Source organism: Notamacropus eugenii, chromosome 1 (assembly GCF_028372415.1).
Source record: "Notamacropus eugenii isolate mMacEug1 chromosome 1, mMacEug1.pri_v2, whole genome shotgun sequence".
Taxonomy (NCBI): Eukaryota; Metazoa; Chordata; class Mammalia; order Diprotodontia; family Macropodidae; genus Notamacropus; species Notamacropus eugenii.
The window spans coordinates 345,984,123-346,001,087 of NC_092872.1; the positions used below are offsets into that span (position 1 = coordinate 345,984,123).

General features: G+C 40.3%; 1 protein-coding gene across 4 annotated transcripts in view; it reads right to left on the bottom strand.

Moving 5' to 3' along the window:
- Positions 1 to 3,581: 3,581 nt before the first annotated feature.
- CEP170B (centrosomal protein 170B) overlaps positions 3,582 to 16,965 on the bottom strand; it is a 121,271-nt gene continuing 107,887 nt past the window's right edge. For all 4 annotated transcript variants that reach the window (XM_072630050.1, XM_072630047.1, XM_072630049.1 and 1 more), the window contains exons 17-19: positions 14,132 to 14,225; positions 8,844 to 8,895; positions 3,582 to 7,699 (exon numbers count right to left, since the gene is read on the bottom strand). In XM_072630050.1, coding sequence (XP_072486151.1) covers positions 7,455 to 7,699; positions 8,844 to 8,895; positions 14,132 to 14,225 — 391 coding nt within the window. In that variant the 3' untranslated portion in view covers positions 3,582 to 7,454. The remainder of the gene's footprint in view (positions 7,700 to 8,843; positions 8,896 to 14,131; positions 14,226 to 16,965) is intronic.

Here is a 16,965-nt window from a genome sequence, read left to right on the forward strand (position 1 = left end):
TATAAAAGGAGGCCTTGGGAGGAGTTCTTTTTTCCATCCTCAGGCCCTCCAATAGAGGAAAGAAGCAAATGAAGGCTTTGAGGAGGTGATGAGCAATTGAGATCTCCAGGATGATGAGATTTCAAGTGATATCCTAGGGAAAGGCATAATGGTAGTCCACTAAAATCCCCATATCTTTTCCCCTATAACTAGGTTCAATTTGTAGCTAGGACTTTAACCCCCAATGATTTCCCAGACAACTGCCTGAAAAGGTAGCAAAGAGAGAGATTGAATTTTATAGCCCCTACAGATGAATAATTATTGATACTTGTAAAGAGGACAATTTTAAAAGACTTAAGAATGCTGATTAATGCAGTGATCAGAAGCAAAGATTCTGGAGGGCCAGTGATGAAGCCTGCTACCCACTCCTGACAAAGATTAACTATGCAGAACAAACATGACCAGTATGGGAATTTGTTTTGTTGGACTATGTTTATTTGTTATGAGTGCTTTTCTTTTCTTTTTCTCCCAGTGGAGGAGAGATAAATCCTTGATAATTAGTAAAATCATTTCTTAAATTGGTATGGAACAGAGCATTCAGTGCCAGATTTTTTTTATTTGACTAGTTTCTGATGGATTTCTCCCTCCCCTATCCTTTTTAAACCAAACTATTTGTGCTAAGAAATGTCTGAGGGTGGGGAGGAAGAGAGATAGAGAAGAAAATATAGGTGATATAAAAGCAAGAGATTGATAAAAATCCATTTTTTAAAAATATATAACTAAAGCACAGAAAGCTATAAAATTATACCTGTGTCTATTTTTAAATCTTGTTATTTATGCATCATTTAAAAATATAAAAATTGCAGAATCTGAGCAAGAAGGGACCTTAGCTACCATCTATTACAACCAATACCTAACCAAGAATCCACTCAGTAACATACAAACCTGATAAGTAATTATTTGATCTTTGCTTGACACCCTTTAGTAAGAGGGAGCCCAATTCCTCTGGCAACACATTCCACTTTTGAATACCACTGATAGGAAGTGTATCCTTACCTCAGCCTAAATATAACTTTCACCTACTGCTGTTAGTTTTACCCTCTGGGGCCAAGCAGAATAATTCTGATCCTTCTTTTTCATGACAGCCCTTTCAATACTTCAACACAGTGGCCACATCTTTACATCTATTTTTTCCCCAGGATGAACAGCCCCAGTTCCTTCCACCAATCCTAATATGGCACCATCTGCAGGCGCTTCACTGTTTTGGTTGCCCTTCTCAGTAGGCTTTCCAAACAATCAATGTTCTGAGTGAAATATTTTAAGATGTAGTCTAATCAAGGTAAACAAAAGTAAGGGTAGTCATAAGGAAGTAATGGTTACTTAGTGTCCATTAACGTTCCTTTCGTCTTTTTTTTTTTTTAAAGACAATATCTAATCCTCTCCCCTTTCTCAGGCTGCCTTTCTCTGTCTTCCTCTCTGCCTGTCTCTATCCCTTCCTTCTTCCCTTTATTCCCTCCCTTCTCTCTTCTCCCATCTTCCCCATCCCCACTCTTTTAATGGAAGCCAGGCAGTGTGGACTGAGGCACTCTTAAACCAGCTGGTGGCAGTGTATCCCAATCATAACTTGATCAAATCAGACTAGCTCAGTATTGGAAGAGACCTTGGACAAGATCATCTGGCCAACCCCTTCATCTAGCCACATGCCCACTTTGGGACAGCTCAAATTGTTAGGAAAACTTCCGTTATATTGACCTGAAATATCCCTACCTGTGACTTGCACCCAATGCTTCTAGTTTTGTTCTGTGACCAAGAAGAATATGTCTAATTGCTATTTCACAGGACAGCCCTTCAAATACCTGAACACAATTCCCCCACCCCTCTTCCCAAGTAGTCTCATGTGCTGCCTAATCATCCCCGATTTTTTCAATGGTTCTTGTATGACATGGTCTCTGATCTCCTCATAATCCTGGTCACACTCTTCTGGATGCACTGCATTTTGTTAGCACCCTCCCTAAAATATATAATCTCCCTCACTCTGGACATTGGAGCTGTAACTAGTGTAATCTTAAAGTTACTTTCACCTTTTGAGCCTACTACTAACTTATATGGATCCTGCAATTTACTAAGAATCCCAGATCTTTGCAGGAGTATAGGTGTGTGAGCTGGGCTTCTCTCTGACCTTTCATGTTACCATCTTTACCAGAAGTCCCTGGGGTCATTCTTATGAAAAGTAACTGTGATGGAGAATCTTGTATAAACAGACCTTGTACCAAAAGCCTGGGATAATGCCTTAAATCAGATCTGGTCATAACCACAGCATACAAACTGTCATGAGTCCCTCTTTCCCAACCACTTGTCAACCTGGGGCTTTTCCCACTTCTTTCCAAAGAGAGAAATTGATATATTCAACACCAACTTCAACACTGATATGGCTTGAAACCCCTTCAGAGGGTTCTCCTTGGGTCTTTCAGAATAACTGTTCAGCCCCTAGAGAAATGCTGAGAATGGTCTTTGTTCTCCTCGTGCATATGGCAAAGAAAGAACTAGAGCTTTTATAAAAACAGAAAAACTATACACGTGATAAAGGCTGTGTTGGCCAATCAGTGGACTTAGATCCACTGAAGGTTAAAGACTTTCTCCTGCTGCCATGTCCCTAGGACCCTATTCAATAACTTTCATCTTCTTTCCCTCTACCAAGTGACTGTTACTTGGTAGACTGTCATTTGATTCCAAGATCCAGCTCAGGCACAACCATTCCTGGAAAGTTTGTACTACAAACCCCAAATTTAGGAAAGACTCAAAGTTCAGCATCAGAAGCAAACTTGATCAGATTCCTAGTCTCACACAGAGTGGGCCAGGCTACCACACCCTTGATCTTAGAAAACTACTTCTTCTGGGAAGCCTTGTCTGAATCCCACTTCACCCTACCTATCCTGGTAAAATAGTAGTTCAAAATCCAACCCTCCCTTTCTCCTCTCCAGACTTCACAGAATACTTTGGAACTCCCTCGAGCACTTAAATATGTGTAGGAGCAAATGATTCCATTTCATTTCACTTTTGATTTCATTCCTGTAGGAAAAACTTCCCCATGGGCACTTAGAAACTGTCGTCCAATGTACCTCAATTGAATGCGTAGAACTTGAACCAAGGTTGTCATAACTCCTCTCTCCAAGACTGGACACTACCTCTCCATAAATATACTTATATGTACATTTTGATTTTAGTTATTTGTGCACTTCTCTTATCTCAGTCTTAGGAAGTAAAGCAATCTGAGAAGCTTCCGGTTCAATTCACAACTTTCCAGAAATCCCCCCAACAATATTCCCAACAAGTGGTCATGTAGCTGCTACTTTAAGTGCCCCAGGAATGATATACTCATTACTTGAGAAAGAAGTTCATCTTTCTTTAGGTGGTCATAATTCCCTATTAGCCTGACTACTTATGAGGGCAGGAGCTAAACTATGAATCTCTTCTATCCCTGCTTTTATTCATGTTTGCTGAACTGAGTTTGGCAAAGTCACCAGGGACTCATCCCTAAGCCCAGCCCTCAGTTCCTGCTTGGAGACACAACCCTTTAACAGAGTAAGGAGGCGACACAAAGCTGTGTGACAAAAGAATGATTTATTTGAACAATCTATGATAAAATTATATAAAATAACCCATTTTCTTAAAGACATCTACAGTGTCACCTGGGAATCAAATGTACAGATACTGCCTCCAATCCAGACAAAATAAATTACCACTCAGTGGGAAAGGGAAGGGGGAACAAACCAAACCAGAAAGAAAGGTGTAAGCTTGTGAATTCCTCCCCTCCAAAAAGAAATTATACAACCATTATGGAGGAGAGGGAGTGGGGTGGAAAACCAGAGAATCAACCAGTGGCAGAGCAAGTCAATGAGTGAGGAGAGATGGACATTGATCATTTGTAAGGTACACGGACACACTCATGCATATGGCTGGCCCAAGACAGAGGGTATAGCCATCTCTCTCATTATATATACACCCAATGGCTGGGTCAGCAATGAGGAAGCACCAGGCAGCAGAGAGCATCCCCCTCCCTCACCACAGACATGCTTCAGTCTAGCCAGACCTGGAGGGGGCCACAGAGGAATATGAGCTTAGGCGAGCATACTCCAACGATGCTGCCATGGCTGAATTGGGAAGCAGAGAAAGGAACCAGGAGAAGTCATACACTTATCAGTCTATACTTTCTTCTGTTTTTAGTCTTTAAAAAAAAGTTTTAAAACAGAACTCTTAAATAGCTGCATGTAAACATAGAAACACTCCTGAGCTGGCCACAGGCCCAAGAACTCCCAGATCACTGGATACCATCAGACTCATACACTCTGCCAGGCCATTTTGGACCTTCTCAGAGTATTTGCACCATTAGGAGGACTTCATCCTCAAGCATTCATCAATACAGCTAATCTTCCTAGACTAGGATAACAAGGGGCAGGGGGAGAGGAGAAAGGGGCCATCCAACACCATCCAACCAAGTCTCTGTTGGCAAATTCTGCTTTCCTCTGAGGCCTGACCTTCAGGATGCCTGGACACAAACCCAGAGTCCATGTCCTGGGCTCACCTGGTTCTGGGTGAGGGCAGGGAAGCCAAGGAAGTATGAGACTAGGCTAGCTCTTTGGTTTACTGGGTTGGGAAACTGAGGGAGAAAAGGTTTGTGTAACAGATTCAGTTAAGTTAGCATGTGCCCTGTTGGCAAAGAATCCAGGAAGAGCCTGGGAATAACTACGGAAATATTCACGCTGTAAAAATGTCTCCAAACTCCAACCTAAGTTTTCGGTTCAGATTCAAATGGCCCATTCTTCATTTATAGAGATTTCCCAAGAGCTCCCAAGCACCTGGTTTACTGTTACAGCATTGAGGGTGAAAGGATGGGAAGGAAGGAGTCATTCTCTCCATTCTGCAAGTGGACAGCCCATCCCAAGCCCATCCCAAGCAAAGTGATTTGGCCAAGGTTACATTGTAAGATGGTGGTGTACACTCTGCCCTCCCATCCTCCCTGCTGCCTTACAGCTGGGACTTTCATGCCAACATTTTTTGCCATTCGGTCAGTGATGACAGTATCTGATTCCTGAAAATTCAGAAAATGGTAGAGGATGGGGCAGGGCAGGGCTCACAATGAAGAACATTCTTCATTGTGCTCCTCTAGGGAAAATGTGAAGAAAGCTATTTGAAGAAGGAACCAGGCAAGGGAAGAAGATAGGAAAAAAGTGACCTCCTCCTCTACCTCATCCTCTTCCAACTACAGACGGAGGAGTACCTCAACCCCAGAGCTGAGGGGTCCTGACTCTGGCTGACCATAGTGCCACCTAGGAATAGCCTGGTCCAGCCTAGTAAAATCAGGGTCTCAATGGTGACATTTCCCCAACTACAGTCAGCCAGACTCTAGGGCCGGTTTACAGGCAAAGGGGTGTCCCAAGCCTGGGGCTGGAGTCAGACCAGGAAACAGGTTGAGTAGAGCAGCCTTATTTTCCCCTTGAGTACAGAAGAATATTGGGATAGGCAAGTGCTCTGGCCTCAGGAACTACAGTCTGACATTCCCATTGATGCTTCAACTTGGGGAAGTGGCTCACTTTGGCTTCCAGTGGAGAGTGGAGACGTCTCTTTGCAGGCCAAACAAGACCCTTAAGCAATCAGCCTGTCTGCCAGTGTTCTCACTGTGGACAGGGTGACCAGGCAGAACCACCACTGCAAAGACTGGAGAGAAGACACTAAAGTGAGCCCAGAGAAGCCAAACCACATGTATGTGTCTACAAGTACACGTTTGTACATGCACATGTCTGTGCTCATGTGTGCAGTATACTTTTGTGCATGCTGTATACATGCAAGTTGTATGTAAGTGCATTGTGCCCTTGTGAATACATATGCATATGTGAGTGCACACATGACTGCATTCTGTACAGGTGCCTATTTATGACCTTGTCTGCTCATCTTAGAGTTGCCAAGACAAAGAAAGCCTCTCTAAGGAGTGTGCAGAGCAAAGGGCACTAGGTCTCTCATGAATGCCTGGCAATTTGGCAGGGTGAATGGTGACAAATGAAGGGTGGTTTTTTGCTGTGAACAACAAACTAAGTTTTTTTGTCCCCTGATCTCTTAGTGCTGGCACTGCCCAGCCCCCTGATACTATGGGTGAGGCACCAGTCCTGTTTTACTAACCTGGGTACCACAAAGGAGAATGATGTTCACAACCCCTTGCTCAGCCTGGTCTCCCTCACTAGGAGAGGCCTGTCAGGGGAGACTGGGGAGTAGGGGGTGGGGGGTGGGGGAGGGTACAGTAATCTAGCCCTGTAACCATTAACAGCTTCCTCCAAATGAGGCCAAACAATGCAGGATGACATGTCCATGGGTATACATCTGCCAGGAGGCTGAAGTCCCTGACCACCCACTCTTCAAAACCCTTTCCTTCCATTGAACAACTCCCACACTTAATAACAGCACTCCACCTCCATCCCAGGTGATTCCCTAATGACCCCCATAGGTAAGTCTCTCCCACAGATCAAACTCCTTTGGATCAGGGCCTGGGCTTCTATCTCCTGTCTCTCCCTAGACTTTAAGTTCCTTAAGGGAAGGAAGTCTCTTACTGTCTTCCCCTTGTCAGAGCATGAGCATAGGGCATGGCACACTGGGTAGGAATTCACTGAACAGCTGCTGACTAACCGTTTAACCCAATAATGCTGGTATCCTTTAATCTGCTGTGAGGGATAGATCCAGAAGAGCTCGTTCCTGGGGTAATTTGGTCAAAGCCTGTGGGAAGAGCACCTGTTCCCTGAAGAACCACATCCAGATAGCTCTCTAGTCCCTAAGGACCGGCTTCCTAAGAACAAACATCTCTTTCTTTGAAAAAGCTAAAGAATGAATACCAAGACAAGACTCAAATCAGGCTAAAAGGGAAATGATTTGGCCAGAGTGACCATAGGCCTAGCTAATGCCAAGGTCAGTCCAAAGGCAGGTCTAGAAGAACCAAAATACCCACTTAGGCTTATCTGGTGTCCCATTTAGGTAGAAGTTCAGAGTCTGGTGCTAATACCAGGTATAGGGCATGCCTATCAGGGGACTGGGAACCCATCCCATGCCACTGGATATGATCCACAAGCTCATGAGCCATTCCATGCAGACCCAACATTAGGGGGTGTCCATGGCCCTGGGAATGGATGGAGCACATCATCAAGGCCAAGACCTTAGAGCCATAGACGATGAGTGAAAGAGAGGGGTGTGATTACTAGATGAGGGCAGGGCAGAGGAGCCCAGAAGAGGTGCACAGCTGGGCTATCGATTTGGCACATGTGGGATATCTGACGTGACTAGTTGTCTAACAAATGCCTTAGGCCCAATAGGCTCAATTTCTTTGTACAAAGTGCCAATGACTGACACAACAGCCCACAATCACACATACACACACAACACTATCACACCACTGGAATCACAGGTGGCCAGTGGCAAGGATGCAGGACGCAGCTTCATATCACAAACTTCTCTGCCTCGGGAAGGAAGGTGGCATCCTGGAGTCGAGTTGAGCTGCAGGTGGAGTTGTGGGTGTGGTTTTTCATGGATGGTGTCAGGGAGTCCACCACTTCCTCAGGAGGAGCGGCTGGACTAATAGCAGTCCTGACCTTATTGGCTGGCCTTAGCGTCGACCCTGATGACAGTCTGTTGCCAGTCATGATGTCCAAGTTCCCAGTGGGGTCAATGATTGCATTGATAACTGAAAGGGGGACCAGAAAAAAGAAGGTATTAAATGTGGACAGGAATGGTAAACATTCACAAATCATAAGAAAGAGAGAGAGAGGATCCTTCACTCTCCCCATCCTCACAAGGCATCTCATCTAGCCTCCTGTTTCCAGTCTCCAGTCCTCCCTACCTGAGAAGCCAAAATTCTGAATTTCAATAGAATATAAATTCCTCTATATATAGCCCTCTAGATCTTCAAGTGCAGCCCTTTGATGGAATCCAGTCTGTCAAAAGGCTACACGTGTCCTTGAGGCTGCAGGTTACCCACCCAAGCATCCAGCCCTATCTAAAACTCTCACTGGATGCTTATCACCTGTTGCTTGTTTAGTTGCTTCCCAAGTGTGAGTCCCATCTCCCCAACAAGACAGAGATCTTCACCTACTGCTACTATGTTCCCCCTGAAACTGGCAAAGCCTGGATATCTTCCCCTTCCTGTCTTCCTCACAGCAGAGGTGAAAACAGGAATAGGTTAAAAACAGGGTTGAAAAGAATATTTACAGAATTAAACATTAAATAATTTCAGACTTGGAAAGGATTTCAGCAGCCATCTAGGCCAACTTGCAATCAAAAGGAATCCTCACTATAATCCATCCAACAAGTGATCATCTAGCCTCTGCCCAAAGACCTCTGGTGAGGGGAGCCCCACTACCTCCCAAGGCAGTCCATTCCACTTTTTGACAGTTCTAATGGTCAGAAAGTTTTTTTTATGTCAAGGCTCAATTTACTTCTTTGTAGCTTCCAGCCAATGCTATGGGATCATCCGGAACCTCTTCCAAATAATAGGTCTTTGAACACTGGAAGACTGCCATCTTGTCTCCCTTGAGTCTTCTTTTCTTGCTATACATCCTTAGTTCCTTTAACTAATCCTCAGATAGTGTGGGCTCAAAGTCCATGTCCTCACTGCCATCTTTTAGATCCTCTCTAACTTAGCACCGTCTTCTTTCAACTCCAAAAAAAACCTGTTTCTAACCACAGATCCTTTCCCGCTGTATGCCCAGTCAGTCCTACATTCCACTCCATTGTGGGTGAGCTATGTCTAAGCATCTATGCTAGGCTATGTTAGGTTAAGCAGAGTTCCCAACCAAGATCTGCATGAGCAGAATGTCAAAGTCACTAACCTTCTAGCTGTTTCTGGACTCTCCTTAATTCCTTCAGAATGGAGCTGATCTCCTAGGGAAAAGAAAGAGTCAGGAATATCAAAGTTTGAAAGGCTGTCAAAGGTCTTGTACAATTAATTTTATTTCTTTTAAAAAAAATTTTAGTACAATTTTATTTTCAACTCTAAACTCTCTCCCTACTTCCACCCCCTTCTCCACCCATTGAGTAAGCAAGAAAAACAAAACCCGTTACAATATGTACAGTCAGACAAAACAAATGCCCACATGAGCCAAGTTCAATGTGCATATATACATATACTTATGCACATATAGGTAAAAAGAAAGAAAAAAGATGTTTCAATTTGCTCTCTGAGTCCATCAATTCTCTATCTGGAGGTGGATAGTATTTTTTTTTTATCATGAGTACTTTGGGTTGGTCATTGTGTTGATCAGTTACTAAGTCTTTCAAAGTTTATTATCTTAGCAATAATTGTTGTTATTGTTACTATATAATATATTATATAATTAGATTTATGTTTATTATGTAAATATTTAAAATAAAATATTTAAAATATAAAAATTAAAAATTAAATTTAAAAATTTAAATATATAAAAATATAAAAGATATTTAATATTTTATCTAATATATAATTATGTAATTACTGTTATTGTATAAATTGCTCTACTGATTCTGCTCATTTTACTTTGCAACAATTCAATTAGGTCTTCTCAGATTTTGTTGAAACCATACCTTCTTTCTTACATTTCTTATAATATAATAATATTCCATCACACTCATATACAATAACTTGTTCACTTATTCCCTAGTTGATGGACATGCCCTCAATTTCTCATTCTTTGCCTCCACAGAAAGAAATGATATAAATATTTTTGTATAGATGGGCCCTTTTCTTCTATCTTTGATTTCTTTGGAGGTATAGACATCTTGTAATAACATTATTACTGAGTCAAAAGGTATGAACAGTTTAATAGTTTTTTGAGGTATGGTTCCAAATTGCTTTCCAGAATGATTACACCAGTTCATAGCACCAACAGCAGTGCCTTAGTATACGTATTTTTCCATAGTCCTTCCAGCATTTGTCATCTGCCTTTTTTGTCATCTTAGTGAATCTGATAGGCATGAGGTGGTACCCCAGAGTTGTTTTAATTTATATTTCTCTAATTAGTGATTTAGAGAATGTTTGACTATTAATAGCTTGGACTTCTTCCTCTGACAACTGTCTATTCATATTTCTTGAACATTTATCATCAGCAGAATGATTATAATAAGAATCATGTAAATTTAACTCAGTTCCCTATATCTTAGAAATGAGACCTTTATCAGAAAACCTTGCTTGAAAGATTTTTCCCATAGTCTCCTGCTTTTCTCCTAATTTTAGCTACATTAGTTTTGTGTAAAAACTTTTAAATTTTATCTAATCAAAATTTTCCATTTTTCCTCTTATGAATGTCCCTGACTCTTGTTTGGATATGAACTCTTCTCCTATCCTTATCTGTCAGGTAATTTCTTTCATACTCCACTAATTTGTTCATGATGTTACCTTTTACATCTAAATCATATACCCCTTTTGAGCTTAATTTGGTATAAAGTATGAGATGTTCATCTGTGTCTTGTTTCCACCAGACTACTTTCCACTTTTACCTGATTTTTCAAACACTTTCTGTAGTATTGGAATTATTTGTAAATACTTGGCAGAATCATTGTTAAATTCTTCTGGTCCTGGGTTTTTTTTTCTTTGAAGTTAATTTACAGCTTGTTAGATTTATTTTTCTAAGGTAGGGTTAAATATCCTATTTTCTATTCTGCTAAGCTAGGCAACTTTGTTATATGATCCCATAGTTATCATTACCTTAATAAAATAATGAGTATTTCTATAATTTGTTCTTTGACATCATGCATTCTTTAGAAAAAAAGTTATTTAATTTCCAATTAATTTTTAATATATATTTCAAAGGCCTTTCATTGATTGTAATTTTTATTGCATTATGGTCAGTAAAAGATGCAATTGATATTTCTGCTTTTCTACATCTATTTGTAAGATATTTATGCCCTAATACAAAGTCAGTTTTTGTAAAGGTGCCACATACAGCTGAGAAATAGATATACTCCTTCCTATTTTCATTCAATATTCTCCAGCGATTTATCATACCTAACTTTCTAAAATTCTTTAGCTTCTTTCTTGTTTATTTTTTGGTTCAACTTATCTAGGCTTGAGAGATGTCTATTTTTCCTGTAATTCATTTAACTTTTCCTTGAAAAATTTAGAAGCTATGCTATTTTGTGTATGTATGTTTATTATTTTTATTAATTCATTATCTATGGTACCTTTTAGCAAAATGGAGTTTTTCTATTTGTTGTCTTTTAAAATAGGTCTATTTTTGCCTTTGCTTTATCTGAGATCATGATTGCTACCTTTGTCTTTTTACTTCAGCTGAAGCATAATAGATTCTGCTCCAGCCCCTTATTTTAACTCTGTGTGTAACTTTTTGCTTCAAGTATGTTTCTTGTAAACAACAAATTGTTTGATTCTGATTTCTAACCCAATCTGCTAAACTTTTCCATTTTGTGGGTGAGCTGATCACATTCACATTCACAGTTATGATTGCTAATGGTGTATTTCCTTCAATCCTATTCTCTTATACTTATCCTTGTCTCTTTTTTTTCCTGCTGCTCTTTAAAAGTATGTTTTGCTTCTGACTAACAACTCCCTTATTCTCACCTTCTTATTCTCCTCTTTTTCTTCCTATTTCCTAATGGATAAGGTAGTTTCATACTCAGTTGTGTGTATATAAGTATTCTTCCCTCCTTTAACGAGTTCAAATGAGAGTGAGGTTCAGGTGTTGTCTGTTCCCCTTGTTGTATAAACTCCTCTTGTCACAATCCATTTATGTGGCATAATTTTTCCCACTGTTCCTCTCCTTTCTCCCCCCTCCCAGTGCACCTCCCCTCCCCATTCCATTCTTTTGAGATCATACAAATACAACAGAATCACACCCAGGCCCTCTATCCAATTAGCCTCCCTTGATGATCCCTAGTGATAATAAAGTTCTAATGGGTTGCATGTATCATCTCCCCATATAAGAATGTAAACAGTTTAACCTTGTTCAGTCCCTTATGATTTCTCAATCTTGTTTACCTTTTTATGTCTCTCTTTACTCCTATGTTTGTATGTCAAATTTTCTGCTCAGCTCTGGTCTTTTCATCAGGATTGCTTAAAACTCCTCTAATAGTTAAAGAACCATTTTTCCCCCATAGGATTATTTTCTGAGTTCATATCCAATATACAGGTTATTCCTGGTTATAAGCCTAGGTCCTTTACCTTCCTTATCCCTTACCTTATCATATTCCAAGCCCTCCAGTCCTTTAGAGTTGTGGCTGCTAAATCTTACGTGATCCTGTTTGTGGATCTTTTGTAGTTAAATTACTTCTTTCTGGATGCTTGAAATATTTTTTCCTTGACCTCAGAGTTATGGGTTTTTTCTATACTATTCCTGAGAATTTTCATTTTGGAGTTTCTTTCAGAAGTGGACTGGCAGATTCTTTTGATTTCTACTTTGCACTCTGGTTCCACAACATCTGGACAGTTTTGTGATTTCTTGAAATGTGATATCTAGATTCCTTTTTTGGTAATGTTGGTGGCTTTTAAGTAGTCCACTGATTCTTAAATTATCTCTCCTTGATCTGTTTTTGAGGTCATTTGTTTTTCCTATGAGATATTTCATATTTTTTTCTATTTTTCCACTCTTCTGACTTCATTTTATCATTTCTTAAGTCATTAGCTAGTGGCTAATTTTCAAAGAGTTACTTTCTTCAATAGAATTTTATGCCATTTTCCCCCAAGCTGTTAATTCTCTTTTAATATTTTTCTTCTCAAGTTCTTGACTCTTTTCTCGTTCTTTCCTCTACTTCTCTTAAGTGTTTTTTAAAAATCATTATTTAGCTTCTTTAACTCTTGTTTTAGCTCTTCTAGGAATTCTTCTTGGGCTTTTGCCCAATCTGTATTTCTCTTCAAGGTTTTTCTTGTAGATGTTTTAAAGTCATTGTCTTTTTCTGTATTTGCAATCTGAGCTTCCTTATCATCATAACACCTTGTTGCTGTCAAGTTCTTTTTGTTCTGTTTGCTTATTCTTCTAAATGTTGATTCTGGCCTCTATAGTAATGCTAGACTCTGGATACTTCCAGGGGGATGTCTGGCTTAAATGTCTGCCCTCTTATTTCCTTTAGTTGCTTTCATAGCTCCATCTGGGGACCTGCAATCTTTCAGTGCTTTCAAAGTGATGTGTTTACTACCTCTTAGCCTGAGTTACACAAGCTCCCAGCTCAAGTTTTGTTCTATCAGTTTGTTTCAGTTGAGAGTTTCAACAGGCTGCTATTTGACTCAGTTACTATTGGTCTGCAGGAAGATTCTGTGAGTTTAGAGCACCTGAACTACTGACTCTCCTTTGGTCTAGGTACGGGGATGGGGAACCTGTGGCCTTGAGGCTACATGTGGCCCTCTAGGTTCTCAAGTATGGCCCTCTGACTGAATCTGAACTTCATAGAACAAATCTCCTTAATAAAAGGAATCTAGATTCTATTGTTTCCTCTCATTCCACCATATTTTAATTATGTATTGTTTCTCCAGTCACAACTATTTTTAAAAATCGCATGTATAACTTCTAAATCAATGTAACCTTCCTAATATCACTGACAAATCTAGTTAAAAAAAACAGATACCTTCTGACTTGTCATATTTTCTTACATCTATAGCTCCTAGATTTTGTTATGTAGTATTTTATTGGAATGGTGAAATCAGAAGAGTCTTTGTATTTTTTCCACTGGTAGAAAAATATTGCACCCTTTTTTACAATAATGACTTACTAAATTATTTATTAAAAAACCAAAACTAATTTTCATTTTGAAAGAACTTATCACATTACTTACATCCTAAACCATCAATACTGGAGGGAGGCAAGGGAAGAGGGAGGGGGAAGAGAGAGGGAGGGAGGGAGAGAGAGGGAAGGAGGGAGAGAGAGGGAAAGAGAGAGATCTGAGTTCAAATCCAGCCTCAGGCACTCACTAGCTGTGTGATCCTAGACAAGTCACTTAACCTCTGTTTGTCTTAGTTTCCTCAACTGCAAAATGAAGATAATAGCAGCCACTTCCCCAGACGGTTGTGAAGATTAAATGAGACAATGTTTACGAGCAGCCTAATACATAATTGGTGCTTAATAAATGCTTGTTCACTTCCCTCCCCCTAGTAGGGGCCCTAGTCAAAGCCAGGCTACAAGCCTTGCTGTTTACTCACCTTGTTGGATGTCTTCAGGATGGGCACTTCATTTTCTGAGTTGATCTTAGCCTCTATGTCTTCCCAGGTCCTCTCTGTATTCTGGAAGAGAATCCTGTGGACACACTGCTGCTTAGCTCCAGGGAAAGGTAGACGCTGGTCGAAAACCTACACTGCCAACCTTTCTTTGCTTTTTGTGGATACTCCAGTGGTGGAACACCAACGAGTGAGCATGATTGTGTATCAGGATGTTTCCCCTTGGGGGAATAAAAGGAGCCCTGGTTTTGGAGTCAGAAGGCCTGGCTTCAAGACCTGACTCCACCACATCCTAGCTGTGTCTCTTTGGGTGAGTCTCTTAACCTCATTATACTGAAAATAATGAGGTCTGCACAGACTGGAACACACAAGGAAAAGATGTATAAAATACACACGCTGAGGTATTTTAGACTACTTAGGGGGTGCAGCGGATAGAGCACTAGAAGACCTGAATTCAAATCCAGCATCAGATACTTACTGGCTGTGTGACCTTAGACAAGTCACTTAACCTCTGTTAGCCTCAACTGTGAGATAAGCATAGTAATAGCATCTACCTCCAAAGGCTGTTGTGAGGATCAAACAAAATAATAATTATAAAGCACTTATTGTGCCTGACACATAATAGGTGCTTAATATTTGTCCTTCCTCCCTCCCTCCCTCTCCTTCCTTCCTTCCTTCCTTAAACATTCTCAGGGATAGGCCTAAAGGCACTGACTGGGATTTACAATCAAAAGACCTGTATTTGAAACATGGCTCTTATTGGTCAGTCACCGTGACCAGCTGAACTGTGGACACTTACTGGTCACATAAGTCCAGTCAAGTTAGTCCATCTCAATGAATCTGACCTCCCTCCTCTGGACAGTGTGAGTAATACTGCCTCAAAGAGTTTTGAAAGGACAAAAAGTAGCAGGTAAGTGTGATACTATGATTAGGATGTTTGTGGACATATCTCTCTGTGTGAGCACATGTGTATGAAGGTAGCTAGGTGTCCTTGGGTACAAGTGGGCATTCACACAGACACTGCACCATCGTGAGTAGATATATGGGCTGGAGGATTGAGTTGGAGCCCCTAAGTCTCCTTTCCCTGTTCCCCTCAGATCCAGCCCTATAGGACCCCCAGACAATTTTCCCATATCCTCAATACTCACAGACACCTCCCTTCTTAGCCCATATTACCTTAAGACCCTTACGTTCTAAGTTCCCAGGAAGAATGTCAGAAGACATGAGTTTAAATCCTGGTTCTGCCAAAACCTGTGACAATCTGGGCATGTCATTTCATTCTCTCTCTCTCTCTAATCTCTAAGGCTGCTTTTAGCTCTATGAGCTCTTCAGATCCTCAGCCCAGGCTGTCATCAAGCTCTCCCACCAATGATCAGAAGGATGCAAAGCAGGTGCTGTCTGAAGTCAAGGACCCAAGGAGTATGCTGCTAAATGTTTAACAACCAGCTCTCTTTAACAACTGACTCTCTAAGAAAAAAATATCAATGTATGCAGGACAGACTTTTAAGTTTAATCTGCATTAACAACATTTTCTCCAACACTTTCTTAAATCAAGTATCAACAAAATAATAAATCAAGCCTGGCTTGGAAGTGTTTGCCTATTTCCAAGAAGCAAATGCTCACACTGAAAATTTAACAATTTGCTCTTGTGAGTTCATTCACAATGGCTCCAGCACACGAAGGGGTCTTAGAGTTTTGTTTTTTGTAGAGTTTTAGAGTCATGAGTCCTGGGTTTGAATCCTAGCTTTAATCCTCACTACCTGTATGATCCTGGACAAGTCACTACCCCTGGGCCTGAGCTTCCCTCTCCATAAAATAAAGGGATTGGACTAGATCAGCAGTTCTGCAAGGATGGTCTACAGACCTGTGGGAGTCCAAACAACCCTTTTGGGGGATCTGTAAGGTCAAAATTGTTTTTCATAATCATCCTAATATGGTATTTGCTTATTAAAATACTCCCCCCTTCCAACTGCATATCTGTGTAAAGTGTTAATATTTAATATAAATTTTAGACTTTAATAAGGGCCAAAGTTTGAATTAAGAAGAGTCTGGACCTAATAGTCTCCTTTGTTTAGAGGATGCCTACACCTTGGGTTGTGAATAAACAATTTCAAAGGCCTGTTGAGGACAGGATGTCTGCAATCTGGGTGATGGGACTTTTCCTTACCTTGAATCACAAAGGCACGCTATGGAAGGAAGATGCCCATAGCCTGGGATCACAAAACCCAATTACAATGCGTTTACCATGTGAGAACTCCTTTCTCATGGCAAAATGTACTTAAGACAGTCAATTTCTGTACTAAGTCAGCCAGTTCTGATCCTGGCTCCATAGAGCTATGTAACTGTTATCTTTATGGGGAATTGATTAATTAATTAAATCATAAAATGTATGCATTTAGCCTGTTGCCTTTTCTCTAACCAAGTTTTCAGGTCAGCAGAAGCCAGATTTTCTTTATATGCTTTGACCAAAACAACAGATCGTTACAGACTGAATGCAGAAGCAGGTAAGAGAATACCACTGTCTTCTATTAAGCCAGACAATAAAGAGATTTGAAAAATATCTAAAACAATGCCACTCTTCTCACTGATTTTATTTGTATTAGAAAATAGTTATTTTTAACAAAAATATATTATTTATATCAACACATCATGGGCTTATTTTTAAATTAAATAATAAATATTTCAAATTTTATGCTTTTAATTTCTAACACTGTATCCTCAATAATTTTTAAGAATCCTGAGTCTTGGGGTCCTGAGACCAAAAAGTTTGATCTCCAAAACTACTTCAGCTCTTAATTTCCCAAGATCTCAGAGTAGGG